Genomic DNA, 19,999 nt, shown 5'->3' with positions numbered 1-19,999 from the left:
TTACATGGTATCCCAATATACTGGGAGGAGGAAATATCACTCAAACCATCCCTGATTATCCATTGAGGCTCAGTGTGGAAGGAGGAATAAGGAAGACCTCTGGTGGCAGGAAAATGGCAATATAAATCCAGGGCATGGATGGAAATATACATATAACATGAAGATTACCACCCAGTCCTGATAGGACAAAAGTGTTATTAGCCACTTTGTTTGGCTAATTAAGGAGGTGAGCGCACACCTATCTATAAAGCACGGGGAGTGTGGCACAACACTGTATTTGTCACTGAAAAGAATTAAAGCACAAAGAGGACTATTTATGAATTAATTTTTGAGCATTTAAGTAGTAATAATTTGAAAAGCACTAAACACTGCACTGATTTGAAGCACAAAGGTTTTTTCACATCACCATTTATATGATCACTTGTATATTATTTTATGTTTATATTATGGATACAAAAAAAAACAACCTATGGACTATTTCTTGTGTCTGGAAAATGCATGTTGCCTGACTGTAGGAAGTGAAGGGGAAACCCTAGTGAAGGGGAAACAGCAGCTCTCAAGAGCAGTAGCAGTAACAGTAGCAAAGCAAGTAAGGAATCTCAACAATGACAAAGGGGACAAGCAACAACATCCCAACAATGACAAAGAATAACAACAAATAGGTGATCAAACAGCCACCCACAGGACTTTACAGTCAAGCTAGCATCCACACAGCTGCTCAGTAGAACTTGTTTGAATGAAGGACCAGGTTGAGTTTCGCAAACCTAGTAGTGTTTCTGTCCTTTTCATTTTGCAACTCTTGAAATTTGCCTTGGTAAAATAAGTTTCTCACGAGAGTTATTATATTGAGTTACAAGATTACAATAACCTCTTAATGACCAGTTAATGTAGCACTAACATTTTGTGTATTGTAGCACTGGGTGTATCACAAAAATCTTCACTTTAGGACTGCCCATCTGATGCATAAATCCCAATTAGGATTTAATTGTAGATTTTGTTGTGATTGGGTGAAATGCGCCAAAGGGGCGGTCCTAGGGCAGAAACTGTTATAGTCATGCTTGTGAATGATTTATTCAATAAATGAAGTTTTTTGTAATACATCAAGTGTGCAATGGCATCTCTGTTTGCTTCTGGTTTATGAGAATGGACAGTTCACCTGGGATTTCAGTGGCAGTGGAAAAAAACTGTTGGGAGTGGATAGCTTTCTGTTTCATGCTCCTTTGAATCGCTTAAAAAATATATGTGTGCAACCTGTGAACATAAACCAGTGAAAACCTGAAGCAAACATGCACTGGTTTGTGCACAAATGTGTGCAAATAGTATCAATTATATAAATACTGTACCCAGACTGTTATATAATGGTCATGGGCAGTGTAAAAGTGCTGTGAGCCAGACATATTACCAGTTGGTGATGCTCATCACTGACAGTGAACCCCTAGCAAACACTGCTTCTTAATGAAAATCTGCCCTCTTCTGCCTTTTACTGTCAAAGGTATAGAAAGACAGACTGCTACACTGTATCCAGGCAAGCTGTAAATGTTTAAAACAAAACCCCTCAAACAAGAATTACTGTGGTCCCAAAGTATTACAGCATCTCCAAGGTCCACATCTGTACAGGCAGGGTGTAAGGGAATTCCTGTGAGATGGCTGGCAAATAGAAATGCACTCGGAACTATCCGGAGAATAGTGACCAGACGTGCGCATGCGCACAGAAATGTGCGATCACGCACGCGCACGGCGAATCTTGGCACCAGACGGACTATTTAAATGGTGCCTCTGCCTGTGCTTAGTGCTGACTGGTCTTCAGCTGTCCCCGTGCCTGCTGTGTTCCTGTGTGATTCCTTTATTGCTGACCCGGCTTGTTCCTGACCTGACTCTTGATTCCTCTCCTGCTTGATACTCGTTCCTGACCTCGGCTCTGTTCCTGACTTTGGCTTGCTTATGATTTGGTACCTCGCTGTCTGCCCGTTGATGACCCTGGCTATTCCTATGATGTTGCTCCTGTCTCCCATCCCAGCTTCCTGCCTTGCTCTGGTGCACGCCTGGTGGTCTACCATACCAGTTCTGCATATCGCCTGTTTCTCAGCCATGTCACAACTTTACGCTGATCCCTTCTGTCATCAGACTGCAGGATTTATGCTTAGCAAGCTACAGTAAGGCCAAGGGCCTATAGAGGACTATGTGACTGAGTTTTGTATATGGAGTTCTGACACTCAGTGGAACGAGTCTGCTCTCCGCCAACAGTTTTGTCTCGGTCTCTCCAACACCCTGAAAGATGAGCTGGCCCGAGTGGGGGTACCAACCATACTAGAGGATCTGATAAGCCTTGCCATTCAAATCGACCAATGGCTATGGGAAAGACAGGGTGAAAGAATTAGCAGGGATGTCTTGACCTGCTCAGAAATGGAGGTTCCTGTTCCCTCACCCACTGCTTTCACATCAGACATACCCTCCGGCAAAAAGGGGCATTGTAATTCACTGCAAAGGAGTTTTTGGAGACCACCTTTATCCTCTGCTGAACGTTTTCGACAACAAAGCTCCAATCTCTGCCTTTACTGTGATGATACGGGCCACTTCATACTGACATGTCCAGTGAGACCTCATAAGCCTTCCCTAGCTGGTTCCATACGATGCACCCACAAGAAACAAATCAAACGCACCTCTCCTTCCTTCTTCACTTGCAATTTGCTGAAAAGACTATTACTGTTCTAGCAATTATAGACTCTGGTGCCTGTAGCTGTTTTGTGGACTCTACCTTTGCAAAACACCACAATATTCATCTCTGTACAAAGAAACAAGGATTTTTGGTTCATCTGGCTAATGGCTCTGGTATCAGATCTGGCCCAGTGACGCAAGAGACTGTTCCAATCTTCTCATCCTCAGGACATCAGGAATTTTTATGTTTAGAACCTTACCTCTGTTTCCAGTCATCCTCGGCATGTCCTGGCTAAGGGCGCACAACCCATCCATCAACTGGCTCTCCGGGGAGATCATATTTTCATCCAAATACTGTCAGACTCATTGCATTCCAAAGAAACCATGCACAGTGACTCCTCTTCTTAGTATCCATCCTGATTCGGAAATGATGAAACTTGTTCCTGCTGCCTACCATGATTACTTGGATGTATTCAACAAGAAAAGTGCCAATGCTCTTCCCCCGCATCGGCCCTACGATTGTCCTATTGAACTCCTGCCCAGTGCTGAGTTTCCTTTTGGGCGAATTTACCCTCTCTCTGAATTGGAACTAGAGGTCCTCCGGAATTATACAGATGAAAGCCTGGAAAAGGGGTTTATTTGGCCCTCCACTTCACCAACTGGAGCTTCATCTTTTTTGTTGACAAAAAGGATCATACTCTTAGACCATGTGTGGACTATCATGATCTGAATAAGATAACAGTCAAGAACCGCTATCCACTTCCTCTGATTCCCGAACTGTTCCAAAGGTTACGAGGGGCATGTGTCTTTTCAAAACTAGATCTGAGAGGTGCACACAATTTAGTGAGAATGCGTGAAGGGAATGAATAGAAGATGGCCTTTAGAACATGCTTTGGGCATTTTGAATACCTGGTTATGCCATTTGGCCTTTGTAATGCCCCAGCAACTTTCCAACACTTCGTTAACAATATATTCCGGGACTATCTTGATTTATTTATCATTGTCTACTTGGATGACATCCTAGTCTTCTCCAGCTCAGTACAGCGATACTGGGACCATGTGAAGAAGATACTAGATAGGTTACGCCAACATCACCTCTACGTCAAAGCTGAAAAGTGTGAATTTGAGAAACAGACTATTCAGTTTCTCAGACTTGTGATTACTCCTGATGGCATTGCTATGGATCCCCAAAAGGTGACTTCTGTGCTAGAGTGGCCCATCCCGGACGACAGGAAAGTGGTACAACACTTTGTAGGGTTTGCTAATTTCTATAGGAAATTCATTAAGAACTTTTCTGGTATCATTGCACCAGTCAAGCAGTTAACCAGGCAACATGCTTCTTTCAAATGTACCCCCGAGGCTCAAGCAGCGTTTGAACAGATAAAAACCTTATTTACTTCTGCTCCCATCCTAAAGCACCCAGATCTTGCCTTAGCCTATGTTCTCAAAGTAGACTCTTCTGAAAATGCTGTTGGAGCCATATTGTCCCAACAACAGGGACTCAAATCTCTCCTTCACCCTGTTGCCTTCTTTAGGAAGTTAAGCTCTGAAAGGAACTATGACGTGGGAGACAGGGAGCTGTTAGCTATCAAGGCAGCCCTCGAGGAATAGTGCTACTTGCTGGAGGGAGCTTCACATGTATGGAATATGATTTCTTTGGATTTTATTGTAGAGCTTCCCCCCTCTGAAGGGTTCACCACCATCTTTGTCGTTGTTACGGATCCGCCAGGTGGTGCCTCTGGCAGCACACTTGACAGGATTACCCGAAGCGTGGAGTCTAAGTCCCGGTCTGCGTTTTCACCAGGGCCCCTGATGGTGGGGATGGACTTGGAGCAGAACCAGGACCAGGTCACTTCCTCCGAGCAATCCCACCAGTGGCAGAGGGAACCTCCGGGGATGTATGTACACCAGAAGAGAGCCAGATGTGAGGAGGCCGGCAGGACCAGGCAGGATAAACAGGCGGTTGTCACCGTGGGGGACGGCGAGGTACAGAGTCGGCAGGCAGAGAGTTGTCAGGTCACACGCAGGGTCAGTAATGTAGTCAGTCCACAGAATGGTCAAACAAGCCGGGGGTCAGGATAGGAGAAGGCAGCGTAGTCAGGGGCAATCCGGGTCAAACTCAGGAGAAGGCAGCATAGTCAAAACAATCCGGGTCAGAGCTGGAGCAGGCAGAGAGGTCAAACAATCCGGGTCAACAATCACAGGGCACAGGAACTCAGGTTACAGATCAGACCTTGCGGCAACCTGTGACAGTGCAGGGCATCTTTAAATATCGCGCCCTGCACTGTCATTGGCTGCCCAGGACGCACCCCTTGCTGTCATTGGCCGCCCAGGGCGCGCCCGCGGCTCCTACTGCGCATGCGCGGATTCCTGTCAGCTGCGGCCCGCCGGGACCTGGTACTAGTATCCCGGCGCGGTCCCTGACAGTCGTGATTGATCGTCTGTCGAAGATGGCTCACTTCATACCCCTGAGAGGGACTCCTTCTGCCGCTGAGACTGCCTCTGCTTTCATTAAAGAGATTGTGATGTTACATGGTATTCCAAGCAATATCGTGTCCGATCGGGGAGTGCAGTTCACTTCTAAGTTCTGGAAGGCTCTGTGTGAGGCACTAGAGATCGAACTTCGCTTTTCTTCTGCTTATCATCCACAAAACGAATGGGCAAACTGAGAGGACAAACCAGACCCTTGAACAATATTTACAATGTTTCTCATCTTACTCACAGGATGAATAGGTGTCTCTCCTTCCATTGGTGAAATTTGCATATAATAATTCCATCCACTCTACTACCAAACAGTCTCCTTTTTATGCCAACTATGGATATCATCCCTCCTTCCTCCCTAAGATGCCGGTGGAACATGCTGTCCCGGCGGTACAAGAAAGGCTGGATTTCCTCAAAAGGAATGACCAGCTGTTACTAGAAACTAATTTAAAAGCTCAGGCAAATAAGAGATTTTTTTACAGAAAAAGAAATGGGGGAATCTGAAACCAGGAGAGAAGGTCTGGCTATCTACAACAAACTGGAAATTGAGCTGCCCTTCAAAGAAGCTTGGTCCGAGGTACCTGGGACCCTTTACAATTAAAAGAAAGATTAATCCTGTAAGTTTTGTATTAATGCTACCAGAGAATATGAAGATTCATCCGGTATTCCATGTCTCTTTATTAAAACCAACAGTCCCAAGTCTATTTCCGGATCGAGGTCCAGAATCTCCTGCTCCACTGCTTGTCGAAGGTAATGAGGAATATGAAGTAGAAGCCATCCTGGACTGTAGAAAGAGGGGTGGTCAGACCCAGTTCCTCATCAAATGGAAAGGCTACGGTCCAGAGGATAATTCCTGGGAACCATCCGCTAATGTCCATACTCCGCGGTTAGTTCAAGCTTACTTTCACCTTCATCCTGAAAAACAAGCTTTAGTGGGCATCCCAAGGCTGCCCCCAAGGGGGGGGGGCAATGTAAGGGAATTCCTGTGAGATGGCTGGTAAATAGAAATGCGCATGCGCACAGAAATATCCAGAAAATAGTGACCAGGCGTGTGCATGCGTACAGAAATGCGCAACCGCGCACGTGCACACGCGCGGCGAATCTTGGCGCCAGACGGACTATTTAACTACCTGCCGACCGCAGATAGCCGAATGACGGCTGCACTGCGGCTGGCCAGTTCTGGGTGGACGTCATATGACGTCCCCCCAGAACGCGCTCTCCTGCGCGCCCCAGGGGGCGCGCACCTGGCGATCTCCGTGATCGCTGTGTCCTACGGACACAGCTGATCACGAGATGTGGTAAAAGGCCGATCATACCGGCCTTTTACCACGTGATCAGCGGTGTCCAATGACACGCTGATCACAGGGAAATGCAAGTGCTGGTTCTCGGCTGCACTTTCCTCACGCTGTCAGATCGTGAGGAAAGTACTGCCGAGAACCGGCAGTTGTCAGAGCGGGGATCGGCACCGATCATCAGGGCACTGATGATCAGTGCCCTGATGATCGGTGCCCAGCAGTGACACCCGCAAGCTCCGCCCAGCAGTGCGCCCACTAGCTGTGCCCAGCAGTGCCCCCACCTGTGCCCAGCAGTGCACCCACCTGTGCCACTCTGCAGTGCCACCTACCTGTGCCCAGAAGTGCCACCTACATGTGCCCAGCAGTGCCACCCACCTGTGCCCACCCACCTGTGCCCACCAGTGCCACCCACCTGTGCCCACCAGTGCCACCCACCTGTGCCCACCCACCAGTGCTGCCCACCAGTGCCACCCACCAGTGCAGCTCAGCAGTGCTGCCAGTCAGTGCCGCCAGTCAGTGCCCAGCAGTGATGCCAGTCAGTGCCGTCTACCAGTACCCATAATCAGTGTCACCTATCAGTGCCGCCTATCAGTGCTGCATATCAGTGTCGCCTATCCGTGACCCCTAATTAGTGCTGTCTATCAGTGCCGCCTATCCGTGCCACCTCATTAGTACTGCCTATCAGTGCCCTTTAGTGCTGCCTATCAGTGCCCATCAGTGCCGCCTATCAGTGCCCTTCAGTGCTGCCTCATCAACGCACATCAGTGAAGGAGAAAAAATATCTGTTTGAAAAATTTTATAAAAGAAACAAATAAACTTTTTTACTTTTATTTATAGCGCAAAAAGTAAAGCGCCCAGTGGCGATTAAATACCACCAAAAGAAAGCTCTATTTGTGAGAAAAAAATGATCAAAATTTCATATGGGTACAATGTTGCATGACCGCGCAATTGTCAATCAAAGTGCGGCAGCGCTGAAAGCTGAAAATTGGCCTGGTAAGGAAGGGGGTATAAGTGCCTGGTAGGCAAGTGGTTAAAGGGTGCCTCTGCCTGTGCTTAGTGCTGACTGGTCCTGCTGTGTTCCTGTGTGATTCCCTTGTTGCTGACCTGGCTTGTTCCTGACCTGACTCTTGATTCCTCTCCTGCTTGATACTCAGAACGAGTATCTAGAACTGACCTCGGCTCTGTTCCTGACTTTGGCTTGCTTATGATTTGGTACCTCGCTGTGCACCCGTTAATGACCCTGGCAATTCCTTTGATGTTGCTCCTGTCTCCCATCCCAGCTTTCTGCCTTGCTCTTGTGCATGCCTGGCGGTCTACCATACCAGCTCTGCATATCGCTATGGTTCTTGAATCGGTGGTTCACCAGTTCTTTAAGGACTCCAGCTGTAAGTTCTTCAGGCAACATCTGCTGGCACTCTTGTCCCCCTGGTCCCTAGACACCCTCTGTTCCACTTCCAGCGGGGTAAGGGCTAGTGACACAAGTGAGGCCGACCTCGTCATTTCAGTCTCCTATCAGGTACGTGACACAGGGGCTTAACCTGTGCTGTTTGAATGCAACATGTCATGCATGCACCAGTTTATAGCCCTTTGGCTATGGCCAGTTACATGCACAATCATGTGCATTATTATTATGTGTCAACACACTTGTGTTGCCCAAGCAGTGGCGGGCACCTGTGATGCTGGGAATGCTCACAGTCTTCAGAAGGTATTTAAGTCTCTTCTATTATGATGACCAGGGCTCTTCCCTCTCGTTTACTAGATTCCTGCTCTTCCTGATTCATCTGAATCTGGACTGCGCAACCATGCTTGTGTCTCCCGTCCCCCTTGCCTTCTCTGCCTGCTCCTGATACTCTCTTTCCTATTGCAGCCTTGACCTCAGCCTGGATTCTGATCATATGCCTGTCTGCCGCCTGAGTCAACCTAAGCCTGGATACATACTACCATTTTGTCAGCAGGGCCGGTGCTAGACTATTTTTTCCCATAGGCAAGAACAGCTACTTGCACACCCCCCAAAATAAAACTTCACCTCTAGTTCTACTTCACCCCTCTGTCCCCTCAAATTTTCCACCCTAGCAGAAATCCTCTCCCCCAAATCCCCCCTCCTAAAATAAATCCCCCCCAATCCCACCTCCTAGCACAAATCTTCCTAAACCCTCCTCCTAGCACAACCCCCTCCAAATTACCCTCACCAGCACAAATCCTTCCTCCCCACCCAAATACCCACTCCTAGGACAAATCCCCCCCTCCTAGCACAACCCCTACCAATCCCCCCTCCTAGCACAAAATCCCCCCCAATCCCCCTTCCTAACACAAATCCCTCCAATCCTCTCTCCCAGCACAAATTACCTCCCAATACCCCCTCCTAACACACATCGACCCCCCAATCCCCTCTCCGAGCACCAATCCTCTTCTTTCAATCCCCCCACCAAGGACAAATTCTCCCAAATCCCTCATCTAGCTAAAACCCCTCCAAATTACCCTTCCCAACATATAATCCTTCCACCTCAATTTAAGCCCCTTTAGCACAAATCCCCCCAACCCCCCCAAACCTCCCTCCTACTCATAGACTCATAGCACATATCCCCAATTCTGTCTTCTAGCTCAAATCCCCCCCATCAACTAACACCCTTCCCTACACAAATCCCTCGCCCCTGCACAAACCTCTCATCTCAGCACAAATGATAGTTACCCTTTTCCCCTTTCATTGTGTACAGTGCTCCCCCCCCCCCCCCAAAATTACAGGAGGGAAACTAGGTAGAGGTGCGGGTTGTGCTGTACTCTCACTCCTTTCAGTAGAGTGATCCTCCATACAGCAGATGACACAGGATTGTTCTTAGATCAGGCTGTACACAGTTTGATTAACCCACCCCCTGTCTCCTCCAATGTCTACTCATCTCTTGGCAGCAGGGAGCTAGGGATTGAATCAAGCACTGAACATGCTGATGTAAGAGAGATCCTGTGTCATCTGCTTTATGGAGGATTGCTCCACTGACAGCAGAGGAGAGCATAGCCTGCACCTCCTGGTTCTCTCCTGTCATTTCTCCTTTGCAGGCGTCACTGCTCCAAGCTGCTCTCCCCTTGTCCTAGCCATGAAGGCACTCAGTGGCTAGGCACAGGGTCCATGGAAAAGAGACCTGGCAATGGCGGAGAGTAGAGAAACCATCAGCTAGCGGTAGCGCCGGCCCTGCTTGTCAGCCAGCTGTCTCTACCTCTGATTGTGCTCCAACCTCACTGTTTTTTTGTACCCTGTCTCCCCATTATAGCCACTCTATTCCTGTGATCCCTTAGTGGGGTGATCCTTAGGGACAGTTTGCAGAAAAGTAGCCCAGGGTCCAATATGTCACTGGCCCATCATTTCTTAGACTGTATGTTTTGAGTGACCCTATGCTACCTGCCAGGGGTGTCATCTTAACACAAAGGCATTAGTCATGATTACAATATTAATTACCTTTTTATCAAAATGTTTTTATGAGACCAATCATAAAAACCTGGGCTCCAGAGAAGTCTATTCAATGACATTGGGCAAGTGGTGTACTAAGGGGGAGGGGTGCAGTTCGAACCAAGTGTGGACTCACTGGGGGCGCAGCAAGTCAGCACCTACTATTCCCCTCACAGCAGCAGTTCAGAATGAGTCAAAGCCTCCTTCCCTCCTCTGGTCATATGACAGAACCAAGGAGAGGATTTCCCTCACTCTAAACTGCCACTGTGTATGGTCAGGTAAGTTTAGGGAGGGGGAGTCCTTTCCAAAAGGTCAATACAGGGAATAGAGGTCTGTATGGGGAGGGAGTCTCTGTACTGGAGGGTGAGTGTACTTAGGGGTCTGTACTGGGGAATGGGAATCTGTATTGTGGGGGATATTATGTTTAATCATGCCTTTTTAAGCCCCTCCCACTATTAGAGCTATATGACCACACCAAAGATTCAATACTGCACTTTTGAACACTTTGGTGGGGAGTGTATTTCTGTGTGGCAATGGAAAACATTTGATATTTACCAAAATAATTTTTTCAGCGGTAACCCACTTTGTCTCAGGAAATGGACCATATGTGGCCATCTAATCTAAATGTATCTTTTAAGAACAGTTCAAATATTTAATGCTTATCGGCAGCTTCTTCTCATTCCTGAATGAAAATGTCTTTTTTATACAGCATTTGAACTAAGTTTTGGATATATTAAAAATACACTTTTATACAGAACACCCAGCACATGCGCCTAGATGTTCATCCTACTCAGGGTGTGGTATTCAGATTAGAGCTCCACTTAAAACCACTCATTTGTTACAACATTTAAATGTGTCTTACCCTTAGATTGACAATGGGAAGATTCATCCTGTCAGCTCTTCTCACAATACTGTGAAGGTCTTGCAGATGGGAAGAAATTAAAGCTCTATAGGTGGATGTCAAACCAACAGCATGCGCCTGCTGGAAGCATTGTAAATCTGCTCGTATATCACCAGTAGATGGAGAGTTCAAAGCCACCAGATGCAGCTACAAAGATGATAAAAAAAAAAACTTAGCATTGTCTATATTTTCATGGCTACTATCTGCTTTTGCAAACCTACAAAATGTGAAAACTGAAATATCCAGGAACTTAAAACACATAGAAAATGCATACACATATACTATAACTGCATACTCCGTAAATGCAAGAGAGAATTTAAAGTGTAACTGCACCCTTGCTGCAGTCACACTTATAATGTAATCTCTCTATCTCGGGTCCCCCACCAGTCTTCTACTCACCTGTCTCCGATCCAGTGGGATATTGCCAATTAACTACTTGCCAACCGCAGATAGCTGAATGACGGCTACACTGCGGCCGGCCAGTTCTGGGAGGGCGTCATATGATGTCCTCCCAAAACGCGCTCTCCTGCGTGCCCCCGGCGATCTCCATGATCGCTGTGTCCTATGGACACAGCTGATCATGTGATGTGGTAAAAGGCCAATCACAGTGGCCTTTTACCACGTGATCAGCCGTGTCCAATGACACACTGATCACCGGGAAATGCAATTGCCGGTTCTCGGCTGCACTTTCCTCACGCTGTCAGAACGTGGGGAAAGTACTGCTGAGAACCAGCAGTTGTCAGAGTAGGGATCAGCACCGATCATCAGGGCACTGATGATCGGTGCCCAGCAGTGCCACCCACCAGTTCCGCCCACCTGTGCCCAGCAGTGCGCCTACCTGTGCCACCCAGCAGTGTCACACACATGTGCCCAGAAGTGCCACCCACCTGTGCAGCCCAGCAGTGCTGCCAGTCAGTGCCCAGCGGTTGTGCCAGTCAGTGCCCAGCAGTTGCGCCAGTCAGTGCTCAGCAGTTGCGCCAGTCAGTGCCACCTATCAGTGCCGCCTATCAGTGCCGCCTATCCGTGACACCTCATTAGTGCTGCCTATCAGTGCCGCCTATCCGTGACACCTCATTAGTGCTGCCTATCAGTGCCCATCAGTGCTGCCTATCAGTGCCCATCAGGGCCGCCTATTAGTGCCCATCAGTGCTGCCTCATCAACGCACATCAGTAAAGGAGAAAAATTACCTGTTTGAAAAATTTTATAATAGAAACAAAGAAACTTTTTTTTTCAAATTTTTTGCACTTTTTTTGTTTATAGCGCAAAAAGTAAAATGCCCAGCAGCGATTAAATACCACCACAAGAAAGCTCTATTTGTGAGAAAAAAATGATAAAATTTCATATGGGTACAATCTTGCATGACCGCGCAATTGTCAAAGTGCGACAGCGCTGAAAGCTGAAAATTGGCCTGGTAAAGAAGGGGGTATAAGTGCCCGGCAGGCAAGTGGTTAAGGGCCACACCGATATGTCAAAAAGTTTGCTGTCTGGGCGGAGCGTGCCGCACCAAAAGGTGGGTGTGGCTAAAAGGGGGTGTGGTTAAATGGTATCTGAGATTTTCTTGGGCTCCCCCATACAATTTTGCTCTCCACCCCAACAGCCCCCCCCCCCAAAAAACACACACATAGACTTATCTAAAAAAACAAACAACTTTAATAATATAAACATAACGAACTGGTCCACACTAACTGATTGGTTGCTAGAGGTGACTGTCGTTACTACAGGGGAGGGTCAGAGACTGCAGACATTCTACAGGAGACAGAGACTGCAGACATGACACAAGGAATGGTCAGAGTACAGTATGCTCCACCACAAATATCACAGTTTGCTCCACCATAAATATCACAGCATGCGCCACCATACATATTACACATACCCCACCATAAATATCACAGTATGCTCCACCATTACAGATGCCCCACTATAAATATTACAGATGCTCCACCATAAATATTACAGATGCTCCACCATACTGCACCCCCCCCACACACACACCCCACACTGCTCCCCCCTCCCCCCCAAAAACAATACTACTTGCTCCTCTCAGGTCATGATTCCACCACCCTAAGCTCCCCTGCTCCCAAAAAAAAAAAAACCACTAACAAACAAAATACCTAAGCTGCCTAAACTAAACTGCCATGATGTCCTTGCAGCTCTCCTATCCCTCAGAATCCTCTCTGCTTGGTGGTCCGGGTGTCTATCCTGGGTCTGGTCCGGAGTCTGCTCTGCAGCAGTTTCCTCTGCCTTGAACGTGACATGCTTCTCCAAAACTGAAGAGCCTAAGGTGGGCAGGCACGATCACCTCTGGGCTGGCCACACCCCTCACAGCAACAACCAATCAGCATGGGAGAATTGGCCACTTCCTGTCTCAGTGATTGGCAGTCCCAGGCAGGGGGAGGACAAAGATGGAGGGCAGAGGATCACAGGGAATGAGGGGGAAGAATATAGTTAACACATTGCAGTACTAGATGCCCTGACTGCCGTGGCCGGTGGTCCGTGACAAAGTAAAACCTGTCCATGACAAAAATCATTTTCCGTGATTCAGCCCGGGACAGAGACGGTCCATGACAAATGTCAAAAATCCGTGAGTGTCCTGGGCAATCCGTGACTGTTGGCAACTATGCATGTGCTCTGCTCTCTCATTCATTCCTATGGAGCGTTAGTCTGGCATATACAGGTGAAACTCAAAAAATTAGAATATCATGCAAAAGTTCATTTATTTCAGTAATGCAACTTACAAGGTGAAACTAATATATGAGATAGACTCATTACATACAAAACAAGATAGTTCAAGCCGTGATTTGTCATAATTGTGATGATTATGGCTTACAGCTCATGAAAACCCCAAATCCACAATCTTAGTAAATTAAAATATTGTGAAAAGGTGCATTCTAGGCTCAAAGTGCCCCACTCTAATCAACTAATTAAGCCATAACACCTGCAAATGGTTCCTGAGCCTTTAAATGGTCTCTCAGTCTGGTTCAGTAGGAATCACAATCATGGGAAAGACTGCTGACCTGACAGTTGTGCAGAAAACCATCATTGACACCCTCCATAAGGAGGGAAAGCCTCAAAAGATAATTGCAAAATAAGTTGGATGTTACCAAAGTGCTGTATTAAAGCACATTAATAGAAAGTTATGTGGAAGGGAAAAGTGTAGAAGAAAAAGGTGCACAAGAAACAGGGATGACCGCTGCCTGGAGAGGATTGTCAGGAAAAGGCCATTCAAAAGTCTTGGGGATTTTCACAAGGAGTAGACTGAGGCTGGAGTCAGTGCATCAAGAGCCACCAAACACAGATGGATCCTGGACATGGGCTTCAAATGTCGTATTCCTCATGTCAAGCCGCTACTGAACAACAAACAATGTCAGAAGCGTATTACCTGGGCTAAAGAAAAACAGACCTGGTCTGTTGCTCAGTGGTCCAAAGTCCTCTTTTCTGATGAGAGCAACTTTTGCATCTCATTTGGAAACCAAGGACCCAGAGTATGGAGGAAAAATGGAGAGGCACACACTGCAAGATGCTTGAAGTCCAGTGTGAAGTTTCCACAGTCTGTGTTGATATGGGGAGCCATGTCATCTGCTGGTGTTGGTCCACTGTGCTTCATTAAGTCCAGGGTCTACGCAGCCGTCTACCAGGAGATTTTGGAACACTTCATGCTTCCTTCCGCAGATGAGCTTTATGGGGATGCTAACTTCATTTTCCAGCAGGACTTGGCACCTGCCCACACTGCCAAAAGCACCAAAACCTGGTTCAATGACCGTGGGATTACTGTGCTTGATTGGCCAGCAAACTCGCCTGACCTGAACCCCCTAGAGAATCTATGGGGCATTGCCAAGAGAAAGATGAGAGACATGAGACCGAACAATGCAGAAGAGCTGAAGGCCGCTATTGAAGCATCCTGGTCTTCCATAACACCTCAGCAGTGCCACAGGCTGATAGCTTCTATGCCACGCCGCATTGAGGCAGTAATTGCTGCAAAAGGGGCCCAAACCAAGTACTGAGTACATATGCATGCTTATACTTTTCAGAGGCCCGATATTGTTCTATGTACAATCCTTGTTTTATTGATTGCATGTAATATTCTAATTTTCTGAGATTGTGGATTTGGGGTTTTCATGAGCTGTAAGCCATAATCATCACAATTATGACAAATCACGGCTTGAACTATCTTGCTTTGCATGTAATGAGTCTATCTCATATATTAGTTTCATATTTTAAGTTGCATTACTGAAATAAATGAACTTTTGCACGATATTCAAATTTTTTGAGTTTCACCTGTAAAGTCTAATTTGAAGCTACCTAGAGTTGAAAAGGTAATCCTTATAATATACAGAACTCCAAAAAGTGTAATGCTAAATCCTAATGTAAACACAATCACATGTAAAGTGCACACAGTCCATACATTCACATATAAAGTGCTCTATAGTTCATAAAGTGCAACATAAAAGTGCTTCTTCACAAAAATGTGAATTTCATTAATTATTTACTTTCATATGTGCAAAAAAGTGTTTCATGCAAGACAGATATAAACTTCCATCTTAATATTCAGATGCTGCCTCCAGTGTTTTTCACTCCATTACTGTGCACCACCACCATTCCAGAAAGCTCACCAGACAGCCATGACCTTCTCACTTACAGTAAGTGTTGGTCTAGATGTGCTTTATAATAGGTTCCCCAATCTGATAATTCACTTGCAAAAAAAACCTCTCCTCTTACATAGTATCACCAAGAACATCACGGTATAGGGAGGGAAACAAGATTCCAATAGTGTAAAACCTTTAATTAAAACACTTAATAAATTTAAACACATCCACTATTAAGCTCACTGTAAGGGAATTCCCGTGAGACAGCTGGCAAATAGACGTGCACATGTGCACGTCTATTCACCAGCCGTCTCACGGGAATTCCCTTACATTGCCCCCCCCCTTAGGGGCAGCCTCCGGATGCCTACTAAAGCTTGTTTTTCAGGATTAAGATGAAGGTAAGCTTGCACTAACCTTGGTGCATGGACATTGGCTGATGGTTCCCAGGAATTATCCTCTGGACCGTAGCCTTTCCATTTGATGAGGAACTGGGTCTGACCACCCCTCTTTCTACAGTCCAGGATGGCTTCTACTTCATATTCCTCATTACCTTCAACAAGCAGTGGAGCAGGAGATTCTGGACCCTGATCCGGAAATAGACTTGGGACTGTTGGTTTTAATAAAGAGACATGGAATACCGGATGGATCTTCATATTCTTTGGTAACATTAATTCAATGCTACAGCATTAATTTTTTTTTAATTGTAAATGGTCCCAGGTACCTTAGACCAAGCTTCTTTGAAGGGCAGCTCAATTTCAAGTTTGTTGTGGATAGCCAAACCTTATCTCCTGGTTTCAGATTCAGATTCCCCATTCTTTTTCTGTCAAAAAATCTCTTTTTATTTGCCTGAGCCTTCAAAATAGTTTCTCATAACATTTGACCATTCCTATTGAGGAAATCCAGCCTTTCTTGTACCGCCGGGACAGCGGGTTCCACCGGCATCTGAGGGAGGAAGGAGGGATGATATCCATAGTTGGCATAAAAAGGAGACTGTTTGGTAGTAGAGTGGATGGAATGATTATATGCAAATTCCGCCAATGGAAGGAGAGACACCCAGTCATCCTGTGAGTAAGAAGAGACATATCATAAATATTGTTCAAGGGTCTGGTTTGTCCTCTCAATTTGCCCATTCGTTTGTGGATGATACACAGAAGAAAAGCGAAGTTCGATCTCTAGCGCCTCACACAGAGCTTTCCAGAACTTAGAGGTGAACTGCACTCCCCGATCGGATACGATATTGCTGGGAATACCATGTAACCTTACAATCTCTTTAATGAAAGCAGAAGCAGTCTCAGCAGCAGAAGGAGTCCCTGTCAGGAGTATGAAATGGGCCATTTTTGACAGACAATCAACCACAACAAAGATGGTGGTGAACCCTTCAGATGGGGGAAGATCTACAATAAAGTCCAGGGAAATCATACTCCATGGTTTTTCAGGTACTGGAAGGGATTCCAATAGGCCCCAGGTTTTGGCTCTATCAGACTTGTTTCAGAGGCATACCGAGCAAGATCTAACGTAATTTTTACAATCTTTCATTACGTTTGGCCACCAAAAGGAACGGGAGACCAAATTTGAGGTCTTGTGGATCCCGAAGTGACCCGCTAAAGAATGGCCATGGCATCTTTTAGGAATGAGAGTCCTGAGCAGTCCCTTAGCTGAAGATTCATTTCCAAGGGGGGTTGATGATCATCAATGGCTTCCTTTATTTGTAATACAAGGTCGGCTTGCAGGAGTAAAAAGTTTTTAGCTAGCAGGATCGTGTCAGGCTCAGATGGTACTATTGGGTCATGTAACATGCATGAGAGCGCATCGGGTTTGCTGTTCTTTGATCCTGGATGGTATGTCATGTGAAACACAAAGCAAGAGAAGAAAAGTGCCCATCTTGCCTGCTGTGGCCTTAGGCGTTTTGCAGTTCTCAAGTATTCCAGATTTTTGTGATCCGTAAAAATGAGGACAGGGTGTGAAGCTCCCTCCAGCAAGTAGCACCATTCCACGAGGGCCGTCTTGCTGGCTAACAGCTCCCTGTCTCCTACATCATAGTTCCTTTCAGGGGAGCTTAACTTTCTAGAGAAGAAGGCCACAGGGTGAAGGAGGGACTTAAGTCCTTGTCATTGAGACAGTATAGCTACAACAGCATTTTCAGAAGCGTCTACTTCGAGAACATAAGCTAAAGCTTCAAGATAGGAGCAGAAGTGAATAAGGTCTTTAGTTGTTCAAAAGCTGCTTGAGCCTCGGGAGTCCATTTGAAAGCAACATGTTGCCTGGTTAACTGCGTGACTGGTGCAATGATACCGGAAAAGTTCTTAATGAATTTCCTATAGAAATTAGCAAATCCTATGAAGAGTTGTACCCCTTTCCTGTCTCCTGGGATGGGCCACTCTAATATAGAGGTCACTTTTTGAGGATCCCTAGCAATGCCATCGGGAGTAATCACAAGTCCGAGGAACTAAATGGTCCGTTTCTCAAATTCACACTTTTCAGCTTTGGCATAGAGGTGATGTTGGTGTAACCAACCTAGTATCTTCTTCACGTGGTCCCGGTGTCATTCTATTGAGCTTAAAAAGACTAGGATGTCATCCAATTAGACAAGGATAAATAAATCAAGACAGTCCAGGAATATATAATTAACGAAATGTTGGCATGTTGCTGGGGCATTAGAAAGGCCAAATGGCATAACCAGGTATTCGAAGTGCCCAAAGCGTTTTTCGAAAGGCCGTCTTCCATTCATTCCCTTCACAAATTCTGACTAAATTGTATGAACCTCTCAGATCTAGTTTTGAAAAGACACATGCCCCTCGTAGCCTTTGAAACAATTCAGGAATCAGAGGAAGAGGATAGCGGTTCTTGACTGTTATCTTATTTAGATCATGATAGTCCACACATAGTCTAAGAGTATGATCCTTTTTGTCAACAAAAAATATGAAGCTCCCGTTGGTGAAGTGGAGGGCCAAATAAACCCCTTTTCCATGCTTTCATCTGTATAATTCCAGGGGACCTCTAGTTCCAATTCGGAGAGAGGGTAAATTTGCCCAAAAGGGATCTCAGCAACGGGTAGGAGTTCAATAGGACAATCGTAGGGCCGATGCGGGGGAAGAGCATTGGCACTTTTTTGTTGAATACATCCAAGTAATCATGGTAGGTAGCAGGGACAAGTTTCATCATCTCTGAATCAGGATGCATGCTAAGAAGAGGAGTCACTGCACATGGTTCCTTTGGAATGCAATGAGTTTGACAGTATTCGGAAAAAAAGAGGATTTCCTTGGAGAGCCAGTTGATGGAGAGAGCTTAGGAGGGAGCTTAGGAGGTCTCACTGGACCTGTCAGTACATAGTGACCCGCATCACCACAGTAGAGGCAGAAGTTGGAGTTTTGTCGTCGAAGACGTTCAGCAGAGGATAACGGTGGTCTCCAAAAGCTCCTACAAGGAGAATTAAGATGCCCCCTTTTGCTGGAGAGTATGTTTGATGCGACAGCAGTGGGTGAGGGGACAGGAGTTTCTATTTCAGAGCAGATCAAGACACCCCTGCTAGTTCTTTCATGCTGCCTTTCCCGGAGCCGTCGGTTGATTTGAATAGCTAGGTTTATCAGGTCCTCTAGCCTGATTGGTACCCCAGCAAGCTAATCTTTCAAGATGTTAGAGAGACCAAGGCGAAACTGATGGCGGAGAGCAGACTCGTTCCATTGAGTGTTAGAACTCCATATACGGAACTCAGTGACATATTCCTCTATAGGCCTTTGGCCTTGCTGTAGCTTGCTAAGCATAGATTCTGCAGTCTGACGACAGAAGGGATCAGCGTAAAGTTGTGACATCGCTGAGAAAAAAGAGTCCGTAGAAGTCAGAGCCGGATCATGTTGCTCATGAAGGTGGTGTGCCCAGGATTGGGGTTCATTCTGAAGGAATGAAATAATGAATCCCACTTTGGTGCTTTGTGATGCAAAATTTCTTGGTAGCAGAGAAAAATATAGCTCACAGGAGTTACGAAAGGTTCGAAACTTCCTGCAGTCTCCCGTGAAATACTCAGGTATTGGCATCCGGGGTTCCGGTAGAGGAGAAGTTCCATGAATCATGCTGAGCTCTGTCTGGGTAGTTATGTCTGAGACTGCAGAGGGACCCATGGCTGTTGAGACATCTGACTTAGTTGGTAGTTGGTTTTCCATATACTCAAGGTTTCTTTGCAAACTCTGCACCATGTAAGACAGGGCAGAGATTGATTGACAGATGTCCCCCATTGCAGAGGCCTCCCTTTCAGACTCCATCACTGGCTGACTGGTACTGTGCATGTGCACATGCACGGTGAAGATTGCTGCCAGACGGACTATTTATAAGGTGCCTCTGCCTGTGCTGAGTGCTGACTAGTCTTCAGCTGTTCCCCATTTCCTGCTCATTCCTGTGTGATTTCCATGTTGATGACCCGGCTTGTTCCTGACCTGACTCTGATTACTCTCCTGCTTGATACTTGTTCCTGACTTTGGTTTGCTTATGATTTGGTACCTCGCTGTCCGCCCGTTGATGACCCCGGCTATTCCTATGACATTGCTCCTGTCTCCTATCCCAGCTTCCTGTCTTACTCTGGTGCACACCTGGCGGCCTACCATACCAGCTCTGCATATCACTACTGTGAATCTGAGGTTCATCAGTCTTCCA

At 46.3% G+C, this 19,999-nt stretch overlaps 1 protein-coding gene across 3 annotated transcripts in view; it reads right to left on the bottom strand.

Moving 5' to 3' along the window:
* COL15A1 (collagen type XV alpha 1 chain) overlaps positions 1 to 19,999 on the bottom strand; it is a 1,471,644-nt gene that overhangs the window by 107,165 nt on the left and 1,344,480 nt on the right. For all 3 annotated transcript variants that reach the window (XM_089690361.1, XM_089690362.1, XM_089690363.1), the window contains one exon: positions 10,733 to 10,918. In XM_089690361.1, the coding sequence (XP_089546487.1) occupies positions 10,733 to 10,918 (186 nt within the window). The remainder of the gene's footprint in view (positions 1 to 10,732; positions 10,919 to 19,999) is intronic.

Source organism: Staurois parvus, unplaced genomic scaffold (assembly GCF_062004578.1).
Source record: "Staurois parvus isolate SC_StPar_1 unplaced genomic scaffold, SC_StPar_1.0 ptg000527l, whole genome shotgun sequence".
Taxonomy (NCBI): Eukaryota; Metazoa; Chordata; class Amphibia; order Anura; family Ranidae; genus Staurois; species Staurois parvus.
The sequence above is the reverse complement of the archived record's forward strand: the minus strand, read 5'-3'. Positions and strand labels throughout refer to the sequence as shown.